The sequence below is a fragment of the Globicephala melas genome, chromosome 18, assembly GCF_963455315.2.
Source record: "Globicephala melas chromosome 18, mGloMel1.2, whole genome shotgun sequence".
NCBI lineage: Eukaryota > Metazoa > Chordata > Mammalia > Artiodactyla > Delphinidae > Globicephala > Globicephala melas.
Genome location: NC_083331.1, coordinates 7,736,281 through 7,755,661, shown reverse-complemented (window position 1 = coordinate 7,755,661; position 19,381 = coordinate 7,736,281). Strand labels below are relative to the sequence as shown.

The following is a 19,381-nucleotide window of genomic DNA, read 5'->3' as shown; positions in this document are numbered from 1 at the left end:
CTTTGTGACCACCTAGAGGGGTGGGATAGGGAGGGTGGGAGGGAGACGCAAGAGGGAAGGGATATGGGGATAAATGTATACGTATAGCTGATTCACTCTGTTATACAGAAGAAGCTAACACACGATTGTAAAGCAATTATACTCCAATAAAGATGTTGAAAAAAAAAAGGGGTCCATAACTTATCCGTGGTTCTGCCCCTCCCTCAGGTCCTGCCTTCATTCTAAATCCAGCCTGTCCCCTCTCTCTGAGTAGTCACTCCTACAGGGGCTTATTCCCTGTCTCCCATTCAAAGTGGTTCCCCAACCACACATGACCTGTGCCTTGTGCTAAGATCAGACTTCAGAGTCTTCAAAATGTACATGAGTCTTTATTTTACTAGAACCTAGTTTTAAAAAAGCACAATGATGCTCTCTCCTCTCTCCTTTATTGCCTCCAATTTAATCTTATTTTGAAATTCCTTTGGCGAATATTAATGGCTTCTATAATTTTAAGCAAGTGTTGACACATTTCTGAAGGTGCAGTAAAAACTGTGTCAATCTAGGATCAGCCTTGGTTACCGGATCCCAGGTCCCAGAAGGGAAAAAATACTCTCATTTGACAGCCTCTCCATCACAACATAAACTCAAGCTTCTCCAACAGAGTCTTCGCCAGAGACCGAGCTGACTGCGCCCATTTCACGTAACAAAAAAAAACAAGAATTTTCACACAAACACTGACTCAAGAAGGAATTTTTTCCAAGTTCAAAAAGCAGAAGTCAAATCACAATTGACACACAGATGCCACGCACATAACAGGTATTTAAAACAAAATACACTCAAGGGCCTGATTAATTCAGAGATTGTTGCACAAACTCTCCTTACGGGTTTCTGTTAGCCTTACCTCCACCTGGCTTTTGTTCATGCACCTCTTTGTATAGTCAATCTTTATAAGTTCACATTACCCTTCCATCTGTAACGCAGGGAGAAAACACTCAGGAAAAAAGGTAGCACTTCTTCCAAATCTGCATTCTTCTATCTGTAGATGTACAGTTAGGAACCCTGTACTGGTCAACCACATTACCAGCTCTACTTTCCATCCATTTTGATCTAGAAAGATCACTATTCCTGCTAAAACACGCTTTACTCACCCCCCCGAACAAATCCTAGGTCCCCTGGCATCCCAAAAGCAAACCTTCCTGATGACTCATGTCTTCGTCTTCCAGATCTGGTTCCCTGTTCCAAACCAACATCCCTCCAGCTAATTTCCTGTCTCTCCTATCTGATCTGATAGAAGTCTTCCTTCATGTGCTGTTTACATATCGCTCTACTTCCTAAACAACTTCATGACCACCGTCTTTCTCAAGGGCCCCAGGGACTGTCTAGAGGTGTCCTGTTACGTTCAAAAGTACCTAATGTAGCTACAGATGTGCAATGAATATTGTTGAATAGATATTTTAATAGACTTATTTCGGATTTCTAATTTCTACTTAATGATACAGTCATTTCTATTATGAGATCGTTACCATCTACCTTATAAGTAATTCAAAGAACTAGAGTATCTTTTCTAAATCCTAACTCGGCTCCACCACAATCCAGAATGGTTCTCTGTACACAGGAAGCACTTGGTAAAGTCTGCTAGCTTCCTGACTAGAAGAACTATATCATTATAGACTTCAAAACCATTATGACCTGCCTTATAAGCATCAAACCTGGAAATGGGAGTGACAACTCCCAATGACCCAGACTGTTTCAGAAAACAAGGGAAACAGCTTCACCACTCTGGTAACAACTCCGAGTACAGTGTCGTGTTTCAGATAGAAAGTTCGCTTAGGCTCCTGTTTTTATACTCAAATGAGAAGAATGAAAAACGTTTGTGTTTTCAATAAGACCACATTTTAGCACCTTGAGGCGAAACAGGCGTAGGCAATGACTTGCCAAAGCAAAAGAGAACAGCTAGAAGCAGATGCCTAACTGCGGAAACCATTAAATTTTTGCACCTTAATTTCTGGCAGATTTCGTAGTCAAGTGCAACCCGACAGGAGTAAGGAATAAATAAACAGCAGTTCTAGACATCTGGTGGCGTGGAAGAGATATTTTGGACTATCAGATAAATATTCAGATGGTAAAACTTGTGGCTGATTCCTCCCTCACTAAGCAACTGTGGTGAATGCTCATGGTGGGCAAATCGATGGAGAAAACCAAAACTGCAACCTGAAGACTTCATGATTCAGGTCGCAGGTGACATCCTGTCCCGTTAGAGGCGCAGCACATACCTGGCAAACCATGGGGCTGACGCCTCAGAGGAGCCAGCCTGCTTCTGCCGCAGCACTGGTGATGCCCTGACAACTCTGCCCCGGATTCAGCTGTCCTTGTCTTCCCCAGCTGACGACTAGGCTGTCAGTTCTTTTTCAAGAATATGTCAGTTTCTTAAACCAAGTTCCAGTCAAGTTGCAACTAGGGAGCCATTACCTGCCTCTCCAAGTGACTCTGCTGCCCTATAGTCTGTGCATCTCAGCACTTAATTCTCTGCAGTTAATCTTCTTTCTCTGTTTTCACGTAGTTCTAGGTCAGGGTAGCTCATCATTGCCCCAGGTATTGTCTACAGACCCGGTGCGAGCTTTTGACAATCTGTGGATCTCCAAGATGCTATTCGTGGAATAAATTCAACTTTAAATCACATACGTAACATAAAGAACTCTACACAGAGAAAAAAAATGAACCAGTATCATGTACAGATGCAAACTGTAAAATCTTTCCAGCCATTTCAACTACCAAAAGATGTGTTAACCCAAATATGAAATTACCTGAGTTGTAACAGTACACCCTGGATCTTGTGAGCAAATTAAATCCAAGTGCTAAAATGAAATTCTGTCATAACTACTTCAGTACTCATAGCTGGCTTCCACGCTAGGAAAGAACTGAATAAGAAAAACAGACTATCTGATAATAAAGGGAGGTTTCCAATTGCTTTAGTCTAGACTCCATTTATTATCACGGAAATTAGATGCTGGGGGAGGGGTTTGCTTGGTGATACTGCTTTATTAGGTGTCTTTAAATGTAAAACCAATACTGCCACCTAGTGGCGATCTAAGTCACCAGCTAAACAGGTGGTCTAAATGGCAACTGCAAATGCAAAGGACAATACAAATTAAGTAGAAGCACACTGAAACTAAACAGAGCGCAGAATAAACTGCTAGAAAAGCTCAACACTTTAGAGAAATAGAAATGTTTTCTAACCTTTCTAGGAAAGGTTACCACAAGCAGAACACTGATCATGGTTGAACCATATTACAGCGTGTAACCAGGATGTTACATTCTTATGTTTTATACTGACCTCAGAGAACTTTAGAAAAGAGAGACACAAGGGCTTCCCTGGTGGCACAGTGGTTAAGAATCCGCCTGCCAATGCAGGGGACACGGGTTCGAGCCCTGGTCTGGGAAGATCCCACATGCCGTGGAGCAATGAAGCCCACGCACCACAACTACTGAGCCTGCGCTCTAGAGCCCGTGAGCCACAACTACTGAGCCCGAGTGCCACAACTACTGAAGCCCACGCACCTGGAGCCTGTGCTCCGCAACAAGAGGAGCCACTGCGATGAGAAGCCCACGCACTGCAACGAAGAGTAGCCCCCTCTTGCCACAACTAGAGAAAGCCTGCGCACAGCAACGAAGACCCAACGCAGCCAAAAAATAAATAAATAAATTTATTTTAAAAAAATAAATAAAACACACATGAATCTGCCTCTACTAAAGGGAAGGTACTTCTGGGAACAAGGTACAGAGATATATGTGCCCTTAATTCATATATGAATTCAAACGATACATAACTCTGTCCTGACATCATCACTGCTTCACAGTTTGGGGTAACAGCCAAGGCCCAACTGAGCTAAATTCCATGAATGCTCACCTGAACCCCACTGAGGGACTATGTGGGGCCCTGCTCCCTGACCCCCGCACAGGCCTCTACCAGAGCCCACGGAGGAACCCCAGCCTGTCAAGGTTGCTGCAGGACTTCCTCTCTGATGGAATCTGAAAAGGTTTAGTAGAAGAAAATCTCCAAAGTTGGGTTTCCAGACAAAGGGGAACTTAAAACTCATCAAGCTGCTCCTATCTCCAAGTAACCCTCCCCCCCAAAAAAACAAAAAAACCAACCACCTGTCTATAGCCTGCAACACTTTCCTCTCCCTTGAGAAGGTATGAGGAACCGAGGGTCTGTCCTTGCGGGGACGTGGGGAGGGTGGATGAATTTCATACGTAAAGCATTTAAAGATGAAGCACAGTAAGCTTTACTGTGAGCAGTGCCTTAACCTTGAATACCATTTACAGTTGTTCATTTTTCCATTGATATCTCCAACCCTTTACTTCCCAGCTCCCACCAACAGAAAGAAGCTGTCTGTCAAACACACAGGTCTCTTGTCAGAGAGCGCTTGACGGCTTTTACCTGCAGACAGCACTTCTGTCTTGAAGGCCACAGCCACATAGTGGAGCGGGCTGGGAGGAATTTCTTTGCTTGGCTAAAAAAGAAAGCTCCTGTACGGCAGCACAAGAAGGTAGCTCTTCCTTTGCCCCAAACCTCCAGCATCATTCAGAACAGATTTAAACTCAGCTCACGCCTATTTCAAACATCATTAAAGTGTACCTGGACGTGTCAGTCTTTCTCTCCATAATCCTTCTTGGATATTACATTATAAATCAAATCAAAAGTTCAATTAATAAGATCCAATTTTAAAACGGATTAAGAAACTCACAGAAGCAGCACCGCACTAAGGTTAATGAAAGTGTTATTTCAACATAGAAATTCCCATAGAACTTGTTACCAAAATTTTGAACATTAATTATCTTTGCTATTTTAAGCTCTGCCTTTAAAAAGTTATTTCTTCCACTTTTTTCTATCATACTTTATGATGAAACCGTGATAGTCCTATACATTTATATAATTCTCTTAAAAAATATATATAATAATTTAGAATACGATGCTTTGAGCATTAGAAATTAACTAGAGCATTCTAAACAATATAGTCCATATTAAGCCAGCAAAACAAAAAACGAGGTATTTTATCTCAATAAAATTGATCATCTATGGACCAAGAGCTTTGGAAAACAAAAATGCATCAAGAAATAAGTAAGTACTGACATTCCAAGTCACCTCTACGTACCTGGGTAAGATCTGCAGCTTGCTTTAAGATGCTTTGTTTTAACTGTTCTGCTTTCTTTGCATGAAAAGAATTACTTTGACTCTGGATGACAAATGCAATTCCTTTTAAATCTAGAACAACAACAACAAAAAGTTTTCAGGTATTTTTTTTTAACAACAACTGAAATAAACTTGAAAACAAGTCAAAAAAAAAAAACAACCACAAGGCAAGCCTTCAGGCAATAAACTCTTAGGGAAAAAAAAATCAATTTATATGTAATTCTAATAACACAATCTCCCTTTTTAAACTGATCTCTGCAACTTCCTTCCTAGAAGTTAGTAAGTAAATAAGCCCGCTGTACTAACCAAGTCTGTGGTAACAAACTGTGACGTTGCTCCTGCATCTGTCAGAAAGTACGCAAATGTTAATGTGGGAAAGAACAGTCACTTCCCTCATCACTGAAAATCCAATGTCTGCAAGAAGCCTTTTAACAATTCCCACATAACCCTACAGTGTGTCTACCTGTTAGGGGCTGCATTGTGTCCCCCAAACTTCATGTGTTGAAGTCCTCACCCCCAGCACCTCACAATGTGACCTAATTTGGAATTGGGTCTTTACAGAGGTGATCGAGTTAAAGTGAGGTTATTAGTATAGGTCCTAATCCGATATACAGTACTTGGCGTCTTTATAAAAAGAGGAAATCCGGGCAAGAGACACACGGAGGGAGGATGCTGTGAAGACACAGGGAGAGGACGGCCACCTGCAAGCCAAGGAGGGGGGCCTCTGAGGAAACCAACCCAGCCTCCAGAACCGGGAGACAAACTTCTGCTGAAGCCACGCGGTTTGTGGCACTTAGTTTCAGCAGCCCTAGCAAACTAACACTCTACCTCAAGCACATTCTGGACAGCCCTTCAAGGTGACGCTCAGCAATGACCTCACAAGGCACCTGGCCAGGATGCAGTGTTATCTCCAGGAAAACAGCCACGATTCCACACAGCAGGGCTGTGGCGGGAAGGGCTGCATAAAAGCCTGTCGGCAACACTGGCCGTATCTGCCGCCAGCTAAGACTGGCTTCGGGGCAGCCGGTGTCTTGACAGGGTCCAGACCAGGGGAGACCACAGACGTCTCGCCGCAGAGGGGGCTGCTCAGGCCCCGCACCAGGGAAGCACATCAGGCCTGCCCAGGTTCTGAGCTCGTGATAAAGAAATGGAACTGCCGTTGTGTCAGGACGCTGCCACCAGACGGGGGTGCTGGCCGAAGGCAGGTGTCACAGACTTTTAGCCTCCAAGCAACATGGATGGACCTGGAGATGATCATACTAAGTGAAGTAAGTCAGACAGAGAAAGACAAATACATGATATCACTTATATGTGGAATCTAATAAAAAAAATACAACTGAACTTATTTACAAAACACAAATAGACGCAGACTTAGAGAATGAACCCCTGGTTACCGGGTGGGGGGGCAGGGAGGGGAGGGTTGGGGGGAGGGACAGACTAGGAGTTTGGGGTTGACATGTACACGCTGCTATATTTAAAATGGATACCCAACAAGGAGTACTGTACAGCACAGGGAACTCTGTTCCAGTACTCTGCAATAACTTAAACGGGAAAAGAATTTGAAAAAGAATAGCCATATGTATACGTAAAACTAAATCACTTTGCTGTACACCTGAAACTAACACAACACTGTTAATCAACTATACTCCAATATAAAATAAAATTTTTTTAAAAATTAAAAATTTAAAAAACTGTAGCCTCCAGCAGGCTGACAGTAGATGAATGTGAGGACCCTCCCCCCACCAGGAGCTTTTCACTTTAACCCCTCGACTCAGGGCCGCTAACTTGGTTTTAATTTATTCCATTAAATTTTATCGTTCTCACGTTCAGTTCTATAGTTCCATTCATTTATTCACTCAAATATTCATACAACAAATAGCTCCACAGTGAGCAGTCCAGATCCTAAAAATAATCCAAAACGCTCTCTGGTTAAAACTCAACAAAAAATTTAAAAGGAAATGCTGAACAACCTGCTGAATATGACCTCATTCTTCCTTTGTAGGAGTTTATATAAATACGAAACCTCCACATACCGATCTCCGTTTTAAATCAGTATAAATGAGACACACAGATACAGCTCAAACGGGTATCTTCTACTTCAACTGAAATGGAACCTTCGATCCACTACATCTGAAACACTAACGTAACTGACTTATCAAAATGAAAAGTATTTATTTTTTTAAGACTGGAGTCATTAAGCCTCAGAGAATAATTTTTGCAAAATTTAATAAAGTTGAAGGCACACATGTGCAATGACCCAGAAACTCCAGCCTTATTAGTCATCCTTGAGAAACTCGCAATGCGTGTACAAGGGAGCGTAACAAGAGTGCTCACAGCAGCACTGTGTAAAAAGAAACAATTGGAAGCAAACCAGACACCCCCTAACAGGATACACAGATTGGACTACTACACAGCAATAAACATTAACTGACGCTACGTGGATCAAGCCAGATGGATATTGGAGATGAACCCTAAGACAGAATGCTGAAAAAAGCAAGGCACAAGGGAATAACCATACAGTATAAATCAATGGTTTACAAAAATATAAACACAAATATATAAAAAATGGATATATACCATATATATGCATGTATACATATCAAATATGGTGTGAAAGTATAAAAGACCACAGGAGAACGATAGACACCAAATCAAGATGATGGTTTAAATGCTACAGCTGTGTTAGGAATATTTTATTTCTTAATCTGAGTGGTAGATACACCATGTTACTCTTTGTAGCTTCCTGTATGTTCAAAATAATTCATAATAAATTTTTTTAAAAGAGCAGCTCGGACTTCCCTGGTGGCGCAGTGGTTAAGAATCCTCCTGCCAATGCAGGGGACACAGGTTCAAGCCCCGGTCCGGGAAGATCCCACATGCCACAGAGCAACTAAGCCCATGTGCCACAACTACTGAGCCTGCACTCTAGAGCCTGAGAGCCACAACTACTCAAGCCTGCGCACCTACAGCCCGTGCACCGCAGCAAAGAGTAGCCCCGCCTCGCCACAACTAGAGAAAGCCCGCACGCAGTCATGAAGACCCAGCGCAGCCAAAAAATAAATTACATAAATAAAAAAAATTATTTTTAAAGTTAAAAAAAAAAAGAGTAGCTCCATCTGTCAAAAGGTTAACCCTGCAGGAATCAACTCCCACCACCTCCTCTACCAGATCAGCAAAGTTCCCACTGTTGGCACAGAAGCAGCTCTTTGGTGTGGGGAAGAGGCTTGGGGAGAAGAAAAAAAGCGAATTCTTCCCCTTTTCGTATCTGGGTCCTGTGCTATTTCCTCTGCTCCTGAGAGATCATCCCCTTCCTTTATCAAGTGCTTGGATCTCGCATGCTGTGTGCACTCATTCAGCAAACATCTCGAAGCCTCTTCTAAGCACGAGGATCCAGGATACACAAAGGAGCAAGCGTGGCCCCAGCACGGGAGTCTAGCTCAGAAGACGCCATCACAGCACGAGGCCGTGGGTGTCACTGCAGAGCCAAGCGGGGACCCTGGGGGCACAGAGGAGGAGAGCCAGTGCAGGGAGAGCTTCTGGGGAGGGGTGCTTCCTGAGTTTCCTCTAAAATGCAGCAGTGGGACTTCCCTGGCGGTCCAGTGGTTAAGACTCCGCACTTCCACTGCAGGGGGCACAGGTTCAATCCCTAGTCGGGGAACTAAGATCTCATATGTGCACAGTGCAGCCAAAAAAATAAAATATTAAAATTAAAAATTAACATTAAAAAAATAAATTAAACATTTAAAAAGTAAAAAAAAATAAAACACAGTTTTCTACAGACTCAGGCACAAGGTAGCAGATCAGTGGCAGGAAGAAGAGAGTTATCACAGAGCCCACAGCCCACCTTATCTTGGGAGCAGCCCTGAGAGGTGACCAGGGAGTTTATCGGGCATTTCTGAGAAAAGGATGAAGGGAACAGTCAGTGATAAAGTTAGAGAGGAAGGCTGCGTCAGCCAGATCAGATCAGGAAGGATTTATGTGCCACGCAAAGAGGCCGGGTCTATAGATTAACAGCTTTCAAACTGGGGAAGGGCCCCAGAGCGCTCTGGGACCCCAGATAGCAGAGCCTCCCCAGAGGATGTGATGAGGACACCAAGTCCTGGGGACACCCGGGGACGACTTTTCCAACAGAGAGAGCAGTGAAGGTTCGGGACAGCAAATGGAGTGTTGGGCCCTGAAGTATTACAGTTAGGGGAGGCTGTACGGTGAGGTAAGGAACGGCATGCGTGTGCTGGCGTTACCTGTATGAGGCAAAAGCGGAAGGGTGTACCCAGGTCCTACAACCCTGACACAATGAACGATGACCACGTTCAGCCCTACCCCCATTCCAGAAAATAACCAGCATAGTACAGTTTGGTTCTTAGATTCCTGCTGTTCTTTATGTATCGGCACCAGGAAATGTTTCCTGACATACATCCTAAGCCCTCCTGGACTGCATCGCATTCTGGCCGAGTCTAGATCTCCGGGTTGTCTTCTCTGTTCATGCCGTTCAACCACGTGACTCTTAAGCTCTCACTGCCTGGTCAGTGGAACCAAATAAGACGATTCCGCTATTTTCCCATCCCTTTGCTGATACTTCCCTAAACCCACTGCAATGTGCCTTGAGCAAACACAGTCACAACTCAAGACAGACTGTCACTGTACCTCCTCCAGGAATGAGTGATAAATGGGTCACACACTAAGTGCCTGACAATAATGATGAGTGTGACGGGCGAGAAGGGAAGATAGTCAAGGATACAGCGAGGACCCACTCGGTGTTAAAGCCGACAGTAGCTGTAGAACTTTCAGGAAACAGGACCAGAGATGGCTACAGAGGGAGCCCTGTAGGAGGATTAACTCTTTTGTGAAGAGGAAAGCAATCAAAGGTGGGGACACACAGTTCTTTGAGGCAGAAGCCCAGTGTGTCTCCCTTTGCTAGCAAAGCAATAAAGCTATCCTTTTCTTTTTTTTTTCTTTTTTATAAATTATTTATTTTTAGCTGTGTTGGGTCTTCGTTGCTGTGCACAGGCTATCTCTGGTAGCGGCGAGCGGGGGCTACTCTTCATTGCCGTGTGCGGGCTTCTCATTGTGGTGGCTTTTGTTGTGCAGCGTGGGCTCTGGGCACACAGGCTTCAGTAGTTGTGGCACATGGGCTCAGTAGTTGTGGCACACAGGCTTAGTTGCTCCGTGGCATGTGGGATCTTCCAGGGCCAGGGCTCGAACCCGTGTGCCCTGCATTGGCAGGCAGATTCTTAACCACTGCGCCACCAGTCATTGGTTCAAGATGCTGGAGTAGAAGGACGTGCTCTCACTCCCTCTTGTGAGAGCACCGGAATCACAACTAACTGCTGAACAATCATCGACAGGAAGACACTGGAACTCACCAGAAAAGATACCCCACATCCAAAGACAAAGGAGAAGCCACAATGAGATGGTAGGAGGGGCACTATCACAGTAAAATCAAATCCCATAACGGCTGGGTGGGTGACTCACAAACTGGAGAACACTTATACCACAGAAGTCCACCCACTGGAGTGAAGGTTCTGAGCCCCATGTCAGGCTTCTCAACCTGGGGGTCCGGCAACAGGAGGAGGAACTTCCAGAGAATGAGACGTTGAAGGCTAGTGGGATTTGATTGCAGGACTTCGACAGGACTGGAGGAAACAGAGACTCCACTCTTGGAGGGCACACACAAAGTACTGTGCACATCAGGACTCAGGGGAAGGCGCAGTGACCCCATAGGAGACTGAACCAGACCTACCTGCTAGTGTTGGACGGTCTCCTGCAGAGGTGAGGGGTGGCTGTGTCTCACCGTGAGGACAAGGACACGGGCAGCAGAAGTTCTGGGCAGTACTCCTTGGCATGAGCCCTCCCAGAGTCCGCCATTAGCCCACCAAAGAGCCTGGGTAGGCTCCAGTGTTGGTTCGGCTCAGGCCAAACAACCAATAGGGAGGGAACCCAGCCCCACCCATCAGCAGACAATGAGATTAAAGTTTTACTGAGCTCTGCCCACCAGAGCAACAGCCAGCTCTATCCACCACCAGTCCCTCCCATCAAGCCCCTTAGACAGACTCATCCACCAGAGGGCAGGCAGCAGAAGCAAGAAGAACGACAACCCTGCAGCCTGTGGAACAAAACCCACATTCACAGGATGACAGACAAGATGAAAAGGCAGAGGGCTATGTACCAGATGAAGGAACAAGAAGAACCCTCAGAAAAACAACTAAATGAAGTGGAGATAGGCAACCTTCCAGAAAAAGAATTCAGAATAATGATAGTGAAGATGATCCAGGACCTCAGGAAATGAATGGAGGCAAAGATCGAGAAGATGCAAGAAATGTTTAACAAAGACCTAAAAGAATTAAAGAATGAACAAACAGAGATGAACAATACAACAACTGAAATGAAAACTACACTAGAAGGAATCAACAGCAGAATAACTGAGGCAGAAGAACAGATAAGTGACGTGGAAGACAGAATGGTGGAATTTACTGCTGCAGAACAGAATAAAGAAAAAAGAATGAAAAGAAATGAAGACAGCCTAAGAGACCTCTGGGAAACATTAAATGCAACAACTTTCAGATTATAGGGGTCCCAGAAGGAGAAGAGAGAGAGAAAGAACCCAAGAAAATATCTGAAGAGATTATAGTTGAAAACTTCCCTAACATGGGAAAGGAAATAGCCACCCAAGTCCAGGAAGTGAAGAGAATCCCAGGCAGGATAAAGCCAAGGAGAAACACACCGAGACACACGGTAATCAAACTGGCAAAAATTAAAGACAAAGAAAAATTATTGAAAGCAGCAAGGGGAAAATGACAAATAACATACAAGGGAACTCCAGTAAGGTTAACAGCTGATTTCTTAGCAGAAACTCTACAAGCCAAAAGGGAGTGGCATGATATACTTAAGGAAGCCAGAAGGGAGTGGCATGATATACTTAAGGTGATGAAAGGGAAGAACCAACCAAGATTACTCTACCCAACTCTACCCAGCAAGGATCTCATTCAGATTCCATGGAGAAATCAAAAGCTTTACAGATGAGCAAAAGCTAAGAGAATTCAGCACCGCAAAACCAGCTCTACAACAAATTGTAAAGGAACTTCTCTAAGTGGGAAACACAAGAGAAGAAAAGGACCTACAAAAACAAACCCAAAACAATTAAGAAAATGGAAATACAAACATACATATTGATAACTACCTTAAACGTGAATGGATTAAATGCTCCAACCAAAAGACACAGACTGGCTGAATGGATACAATAAAAAGATCCATCTATATGCTGTCTACAAGAGACCCACTTCAGACCTAGGGAGACATACAGACTGAAAGTGAGGGGATGGAAAAAGATATTCCACGCAAATGGAAATCAAAAGAAAGCTGGAGTAGCAATACTCATATTAGACAAAATAGACTTTAAAATAAAGAATGTTACAAGAGACAAGGAAGGACACTACGTAATGATCAAGGGATCAATCCAAGAAGAAGATATAACAATTATAAATATATATGCACCCAACATAGGAGCACCTCAATACATAAGGCAACTGCTAACAGCTATAAAAGAGGAAATCGACAGTAACACAATAATACTGGGGGAATTTAACACCTCACTTACACCAATGGACAGATCATCCAAACAGAAAATTAATAAGGAAACACAAGATTTAAATGACAAAACAGACCAGATAGATTTAATTGATACTTATAGGACATTCCATCCAAAAACAGCAGATTACACTTTCTTCTCAGGGCGCACGGAACATTCTCTAGGATAGATCACATCTGGGGACACAAATCAAACCTCAGTAAATTTAACAAAATTGAAATCATATCAAGCATCTTTTCTGACCACAACACTATGAGATCAGAAATAAATTACGGGGAAAAAAATGTAAAAAAGACAAACACATGGGGGCTAAACAATACGTTACTAAATAACTAAGAGATCACTGAAGAAATCAAAGAGGAAATCAAAACATACCTAGAGACAAATGACAATGAAAACACGACGATCCAAAACCTACGGGATGCAGCAAAAGCAGTTCTAAGAGGGAAGTTTATAGCAATACAATCCTACTTCAAGAAACAACAAACACCTCAGATAAACAATCTAACCTTACACCTAGAGGAACTAGAGAAAGAAGAACAAAACCCAAAGTTAGCAGAAGGAAAGAAATCATAAAGATCAGAGCAGAAATAAATGAAACAGAAACAAAGAAAACAATAGCAAAGATCAATAAAACTAAAAGCTGGTTCTTTGAGAAGATAAACAAAATTGATAAACCATTAACCAGACTCATCAAGAAAAAGAGGGAGAGGACACAAATCAATAAAATTAGAAATGAAAAAGGAGAAGTTACAACAGACACTCAGAAATACAAAGCATCCTAAGAGACTACTACAAGTGACTCTATGCCAATAAAATGGACAACCTGGAAGAAATGGACAAATTCTTAGAAAGGTATAACCTTCCAAGACTGAACCAGGAAGAAACAGAAAATATGAACAGACCAATCACAAGTAATGAAATTGAAACTGTGATTTAAAATCTTCCAACAAACAAAAGTCCAGGACCAGAGGGCTTCACAGGTGAATTCTATCAATCATTCAGAGAAGAGCTAACACCCAACCTTCTCAAAGTCTTCCAAAAAACTGCAGAGGAAGGAACACCCCCACACTCATTCTATGAGGCCACCATCACCCTGATACCAAAACCAGACAAAGATACTACAGAAAAAGAAAATTACAGACCACTATCACTGATGAATATAGATACAAAAATCCTCAACAAAATACTAGCAAACTGAACCCAACAACACATTAAAAGGATCATACACCACGATCAAGTGGGATTTATCCCAGGGATGCAAGGATTCTTCAATATATGCAAATCAATGTGATACACCATATTAACAAATTGAAGAAGAAAAACCATATGATCATCACAATAGATGCAGAAAAAGCTTTTGACAAAATTCAACACATATTTATGATAAAAACTCTCCATAAAGTGCTCACAGAGGGAAACTACCTCAACATAATAAAGGCCATATAGGACAAACCCACAGCAAACATCATTCTCAATGGTGAAAAACTGAAAGCATTTCCTCTAAGATCTGGAACAAGACAAGGATGTCCACGCTCACCACTATTATTCAACATAGTTTTGGAAGTCCTAGCCATGGCAATCAGAGAAGAAAAGGAAATAAAAGGAATACAAATCGGAAAAGAAGAAGTAAAGCTGTCAGTGTTTGCAGATGACATGATACTATACATAAAGAATTCTAAAGATGCCACCAGAAAACCACTAGAGCTAATCAATGAATTTGGTAAAGTTGCAGGATACAACATTAATGCACAGAAATCTCTTGCATTCCTATACACTAATGATGAAAAATCTCAAAGAGAAATTAAGGAAACACTCCCATTTACCACTGCAACAAAAAGAATAAAATACCTAGGACTAAACCTACCTAGGGAGACAAAAGACCTGTACTCAGAAAACTATAAGACACTGATGAAAGAAATTAAAGATGATACAAACAGACAGAGAGATATACCATGTTCTTGGATTGGAAGAATAAACACTGTGAAAATGACTATACTACCCAATGCAATCTACAGGTTCAATGCAATACCTATCAAATTACCAATGGCATTTTTACAGAACTAGAAAAAAAAATCTTAAAATTTGTATGGAGACACAAAAGACCCCGAATAGTCAAAGTGATCTTGAGGGAAAAAAACGGAGCTGGAGGAATCAGATTCCCTGACTTCAGACTATACTACAAAGCTACAGTAATCAAGACAATATGGTACTGGCACAAAAACAGAAATATAGATCAATGGCACAGGATAGAAAGCCCAGAGATAAACTCACACACCTATGGTCAACTAATCTATGACAAAGGAGGCAAGGATATACAATGGAGAAAAGACAGTCTCTTCAATAAGTGGTGCGGGGGAAACTGGACACCTACATGTAGAAGAATGAAATTAGAACACTCCCTAACACCATATACAAAAAATAAACTCCAAATGAATTAGAGACCTAAATGTAAGACCGATACTATAAAACTCTTAGGAGGAAAACATAGGAAGACATTCTTTGACATAAATCACAGCAAGATCTTTTTTGATCCACCTCCTAGAGTAATGGAAATAAAAACAAAAATAAACAAATGGGACCTAATGAAACTTAAAAGCTTTTGCACAGCAAAGGAAACTACAAACAAGACAAAAAGACAACCCTCAGAATTGAAGAAAATATTTGCAAACGAATCAACAGACAAAGGATTAATCTCCAAAATATATAAACAGCTCATGCAGCTCAATATTAAAAAAAACTAATAATCCAATCCAAAAATGGGCAGAAGACTTAAATAGACATTTCTCCAAAGCAGACATACAGATGACCTAGAAGCACATGACAAGCTGCTCAACATCACTAATTATTAGAGAAATGCAGATCAAAACTACAATGAGGTATCACCTCACACCAGTTAGAATGGGCAACATCAGAAAATCTACAAACAACAAATGCTGGAGAGGGTGGAGAAAAGGGAACCCTCTTGCACTGTTGGTGGGAATGTAAATTGATACAGCCGCTATGGAGAACAGTACGGAGCTTCCTTAGAAAACTAAAAATAGAACTACCATATGACCCAGCAATCTCACTACTGGGCATATACCCTGCGAAAACCATAATTCAAAATGACACGTGCGGGCTTCCCTGGTGGCGCAGTGGTTGAGAGTCCGCCTGCCGATGCAGGGGACACGGGTTCGTGCCCCGGTCTGGAAGGATCCCGCATGCCGCAGAGTGGCTGGGCCCGTGAGCCATGGCCGCTGAGCCTGCCCGTCCAGAGCCTGTGCTCCGCAGCGGGAGAGGCCACAGCAGTCAGAGGCCCGCGTACCACTAAAAAAAAAACAAAAAACAAGACACATGCACCCCAATGTTCATTGCAGCACTATTTACAATAGCCAGGTCATGGAAGCAACCTAAATGCCCATCGACAGATGAATGGATAAAGAAGATGTGGTACATATATACAATGGAATATTACTCAGCCATAAAAAGGAACGAAATTGAGTCATTTGTAGAGACGTAGATGGATCTAGAGACTGTCATAGAGTGAAGTAAGTCAGAAAGAGGAAAACAAATATCGTATATTAACACGTATATGTGGAACCTAGAAAAATGGTACAGATGAACCGGTTTGCAGGGCAGAAATTGAGACACAGACGTAGAGAAGAAACGTATGGACACCAAGGGGGGAAAGCAGTTGGGGGGGGCGGTGGGATGAACTGGTAGATTGGGATTGACATATATACACTAATTTGTATAAAATGGATAACTAGTAAGAACCTGCTGTACAAAAAAATAAATAAAATACAATTCAAAAATTCACAAAAAGAAAAAGCAATCAAAGGTTCTCTAATTCTCCCGTTTCTGAGTATATACCATGCACCAACCATTCCACTAAGTACTAATCTCTCCCGGTCGAAAATTATCTCACGCTGGTGTTTTTCCGATGTGAAATCAATGTGATGGTCTTCTGACAAAAGCTGTATAACAAGTGCCTGGGACTTCAGGCTGGGGGATGGACACACACACACACAGGAAGAGCCACTGGAGGGATGTCGTACTTGGTGAGAACCATGGTCCCCAGTGAATGTACTGATTAGGCAATGAGTCAAAAGAGGAAAAAAGACTGCCCCACGCTTGGAGTCGGTCACCCAGCCCTGAGCACCGTGAGACCAAGATCCAGGCACTGATTCTGCTGGGATGGCTGCTTTAGTAGCCCCACCGCCATCCCGGTCCTGTAGACTGACGTTAAGTAAATAAGCTCCCTGAGTCGTTTTTCAGATGAACTGATACCAAGTTCAGTTATCACTGGATTTGCCATTTGCAACTTGGAGACTGTAGATTCACTTGCTCAGGCAGCTCCCCAGGTACGTTCAAGACCACATTCCAGATCAGGGCCATTGTTCATTTAAGAACCACTTACTACGAGGAGGCCCACCAGCTCCCACGAAATCAACACACAGCCAAATGCCCAAATGCACAGGGGTTGGCCTCAGAGGAAAAATCTCTGAGGATTTTAAGTCTCCTCCCGTGAGTAGAGGCTCAGCCACACAGGATGTTGTAATGCAGGGAAGGCAGAGCAATGAACCCCTGTGGCTCCCTAAACACTGCCGCTCTCAGATCCGAAGACTCCAGCCCACCCCCTGTGGTCCCCCCGCACACCCAGGCCCAGCACAGTCCATCCCACCCTGCCACCCGGAGGGGGGCCTCTCCTGCCTTCTAGACGCCTCAGAACCCAGGCCCAGGCAAGGAGGGCCTAGGAAGGAAAGCGTCCCTTTCCCCCGTCCAAAGGCCCACCTCCCAGGTCTCCATGGCCCACCCTGGGATGACTGACAATGATCAAGTTCACACACTCTAGGAAGAGACCCAACACACAGAGGCGCGGCCCTGCCCTCCCATCAACACCCTGGGGCCCGCTGCCCACGGAATCCGAATCCGAACTCGTGGTCACACCCCTGAAGATGTTCACAATACGTGGGGAGAAAGATGTGTGTAAAAGGGAGCACAGACATGAGTGCCGATGGGCTGTGAGGCGGGTACCGTGTGTCTGCAAGGCAGCCAGGAGCGGCCTCGCCCCATGTTTTAACAGAAGACGCGGCTGCCAAGCTGACCCGAAGGGGACGGGCATGCTGCCTGCAGGTCAGCAGTGGCGACCCGGCTCCCAGCGGAGGGCACGTGAGCCAAGGCCACAGCTGACCCTTCGTCCCGCGAAGTGTGCCACAGCCTCTGTCTCATTGGTCTCTGCACCCTCACAGCGGCCCCCCGGCATGGGAATCTGTCCTCATTGGCCACTCAGTAAACTGTGGCCGAGGGAATTCAATCCAGCGTATTAGCTGTTACTTCCAATATGTCAATCTGAAAAGTGTTCCCCCTGTGTCTTCATGAGGGTAAACACCGGGCTGGGCCAAAGACGGCCTATTTGGACAACAATATTTATCCCATAAATAAAATCAGAAAGGAAAATTCACTTCACTGAAATATAATTTACAAGAAGTACACCTGAATACATACTCTTAAGTTAAAAAAGAAATCATTACTCACCTACGTCATTTTTCTCTGATATACCACTTTTCTCCAAATTCTGTATTTTAAATAAAAGAGAAAAAGATAAATCTCGTCACATAACAAAACTAGCAATACACCAAATACATATGTATGGTACATATTAACATTTGGAGGTAGACATTGAAAATGAGAGCTTGGAAATGCTTCCCTAAAGAAAGAGACCAAAATTAAGCGGGGGGGGGGGGGCAGCAACAACGTATCAATACTTCTGCATCACAGCAGAAGATTCCTATGGGGCCGTTCCTCTCTGATGTCATCCTGAGCACGTCACTGAATTGAGGTGAGGCTCGCTCTTCCTGAGTAAGATGGTTCATGATGCTCTTGGGAGGGTTAATTTTAAAAACTTGTAAATGCTAAGCATTACAAATATATCAGAGATAGTACCGATTCTAGTTGTGTGTTCCTCAGGTAAATGGGCTCTACTAATTATCGTATTTAACATTTTGGGGGCTCAGATGTATTGCCGTCAAGAATGACACCACCAGGACTTCCCTGGTGGTCCAGTGGTTAAGAATCCTCCTTCCAATGCAGGGGACGTGGGTTCGATCCCTGGTCGGGGAACTAAGATCCCACATGCCACAGGGCAACTGAGCCCGTGCATCACAACTAGAGAACCCCACGCGCCACAACGAAGATTCAGCGCAGCCAGAAAATAAATAAATAAATATTGTGCTTGCGTGGTACATCAAAAAAAAAAAGAAAAAAGAATGACACCACCGTGTTCTCTCCTACCTGAGAAGCAGCCCTGAGGGCCTGAGTAGGACCGTGGAGGGGGTCAGCCTCGGGCTCATGACATTTCATGAGCACAAAAGGGACGTCTCAGAGCTGCAGAGCTTCAGACGCAGAAATCTGGACGTGGGCACGTAAGCACAGAAGTACCTGATCCTGATTAAATCAGGGAGGAGCTCTTCAAAGACTTCTCTGACAAAGCACAGAGTGTCAGCAGCTAAATCTGCCACTTTCATTGTCTTCTCTGGAAGAAGGAATTTTCTCTCTAACTGCCCCTTTCCATTTGCAACGGTACATGCTATAATTATGATAAATGGACGGTGGCAAATACCCCTCCATCTTCTTCACAG

The 19,381-nt window shown here is 43.5% G+C and overlaps 1 protein-coding gene across 3 annotated transcripts in view; it reads right to left on the bottom strand.

Moving 5' to 3' along the window:
• The window catches only part of B3GLCT (beta 3-glucosyltransferase), a 108,554-nt gene that overhangs the window by 69,874 nt on the left and 19,299 nt on the right, over window positions 1-19,381 (bottom strand). For all 3 annotated transcript variants that reach the window (XM_030882559.3, XM_060288038.1, XM_060288039.1), the window contains exons 3-4: window positions 18,279-18,318; window positions 5,136-5,245 (exon numbers count right to left, since the gene is read on the bottom strand). In XM_030882559.3, the coding sequence (XP_030738419.1) occupies window positions 5,136-5,245; window positions 18,279-18,318 (150 nt within the window). The remainder of the gene's footprint in view (window positions 1-5,135; window positions 5,246-18,278; window positions 18,319-19,381) is intronic.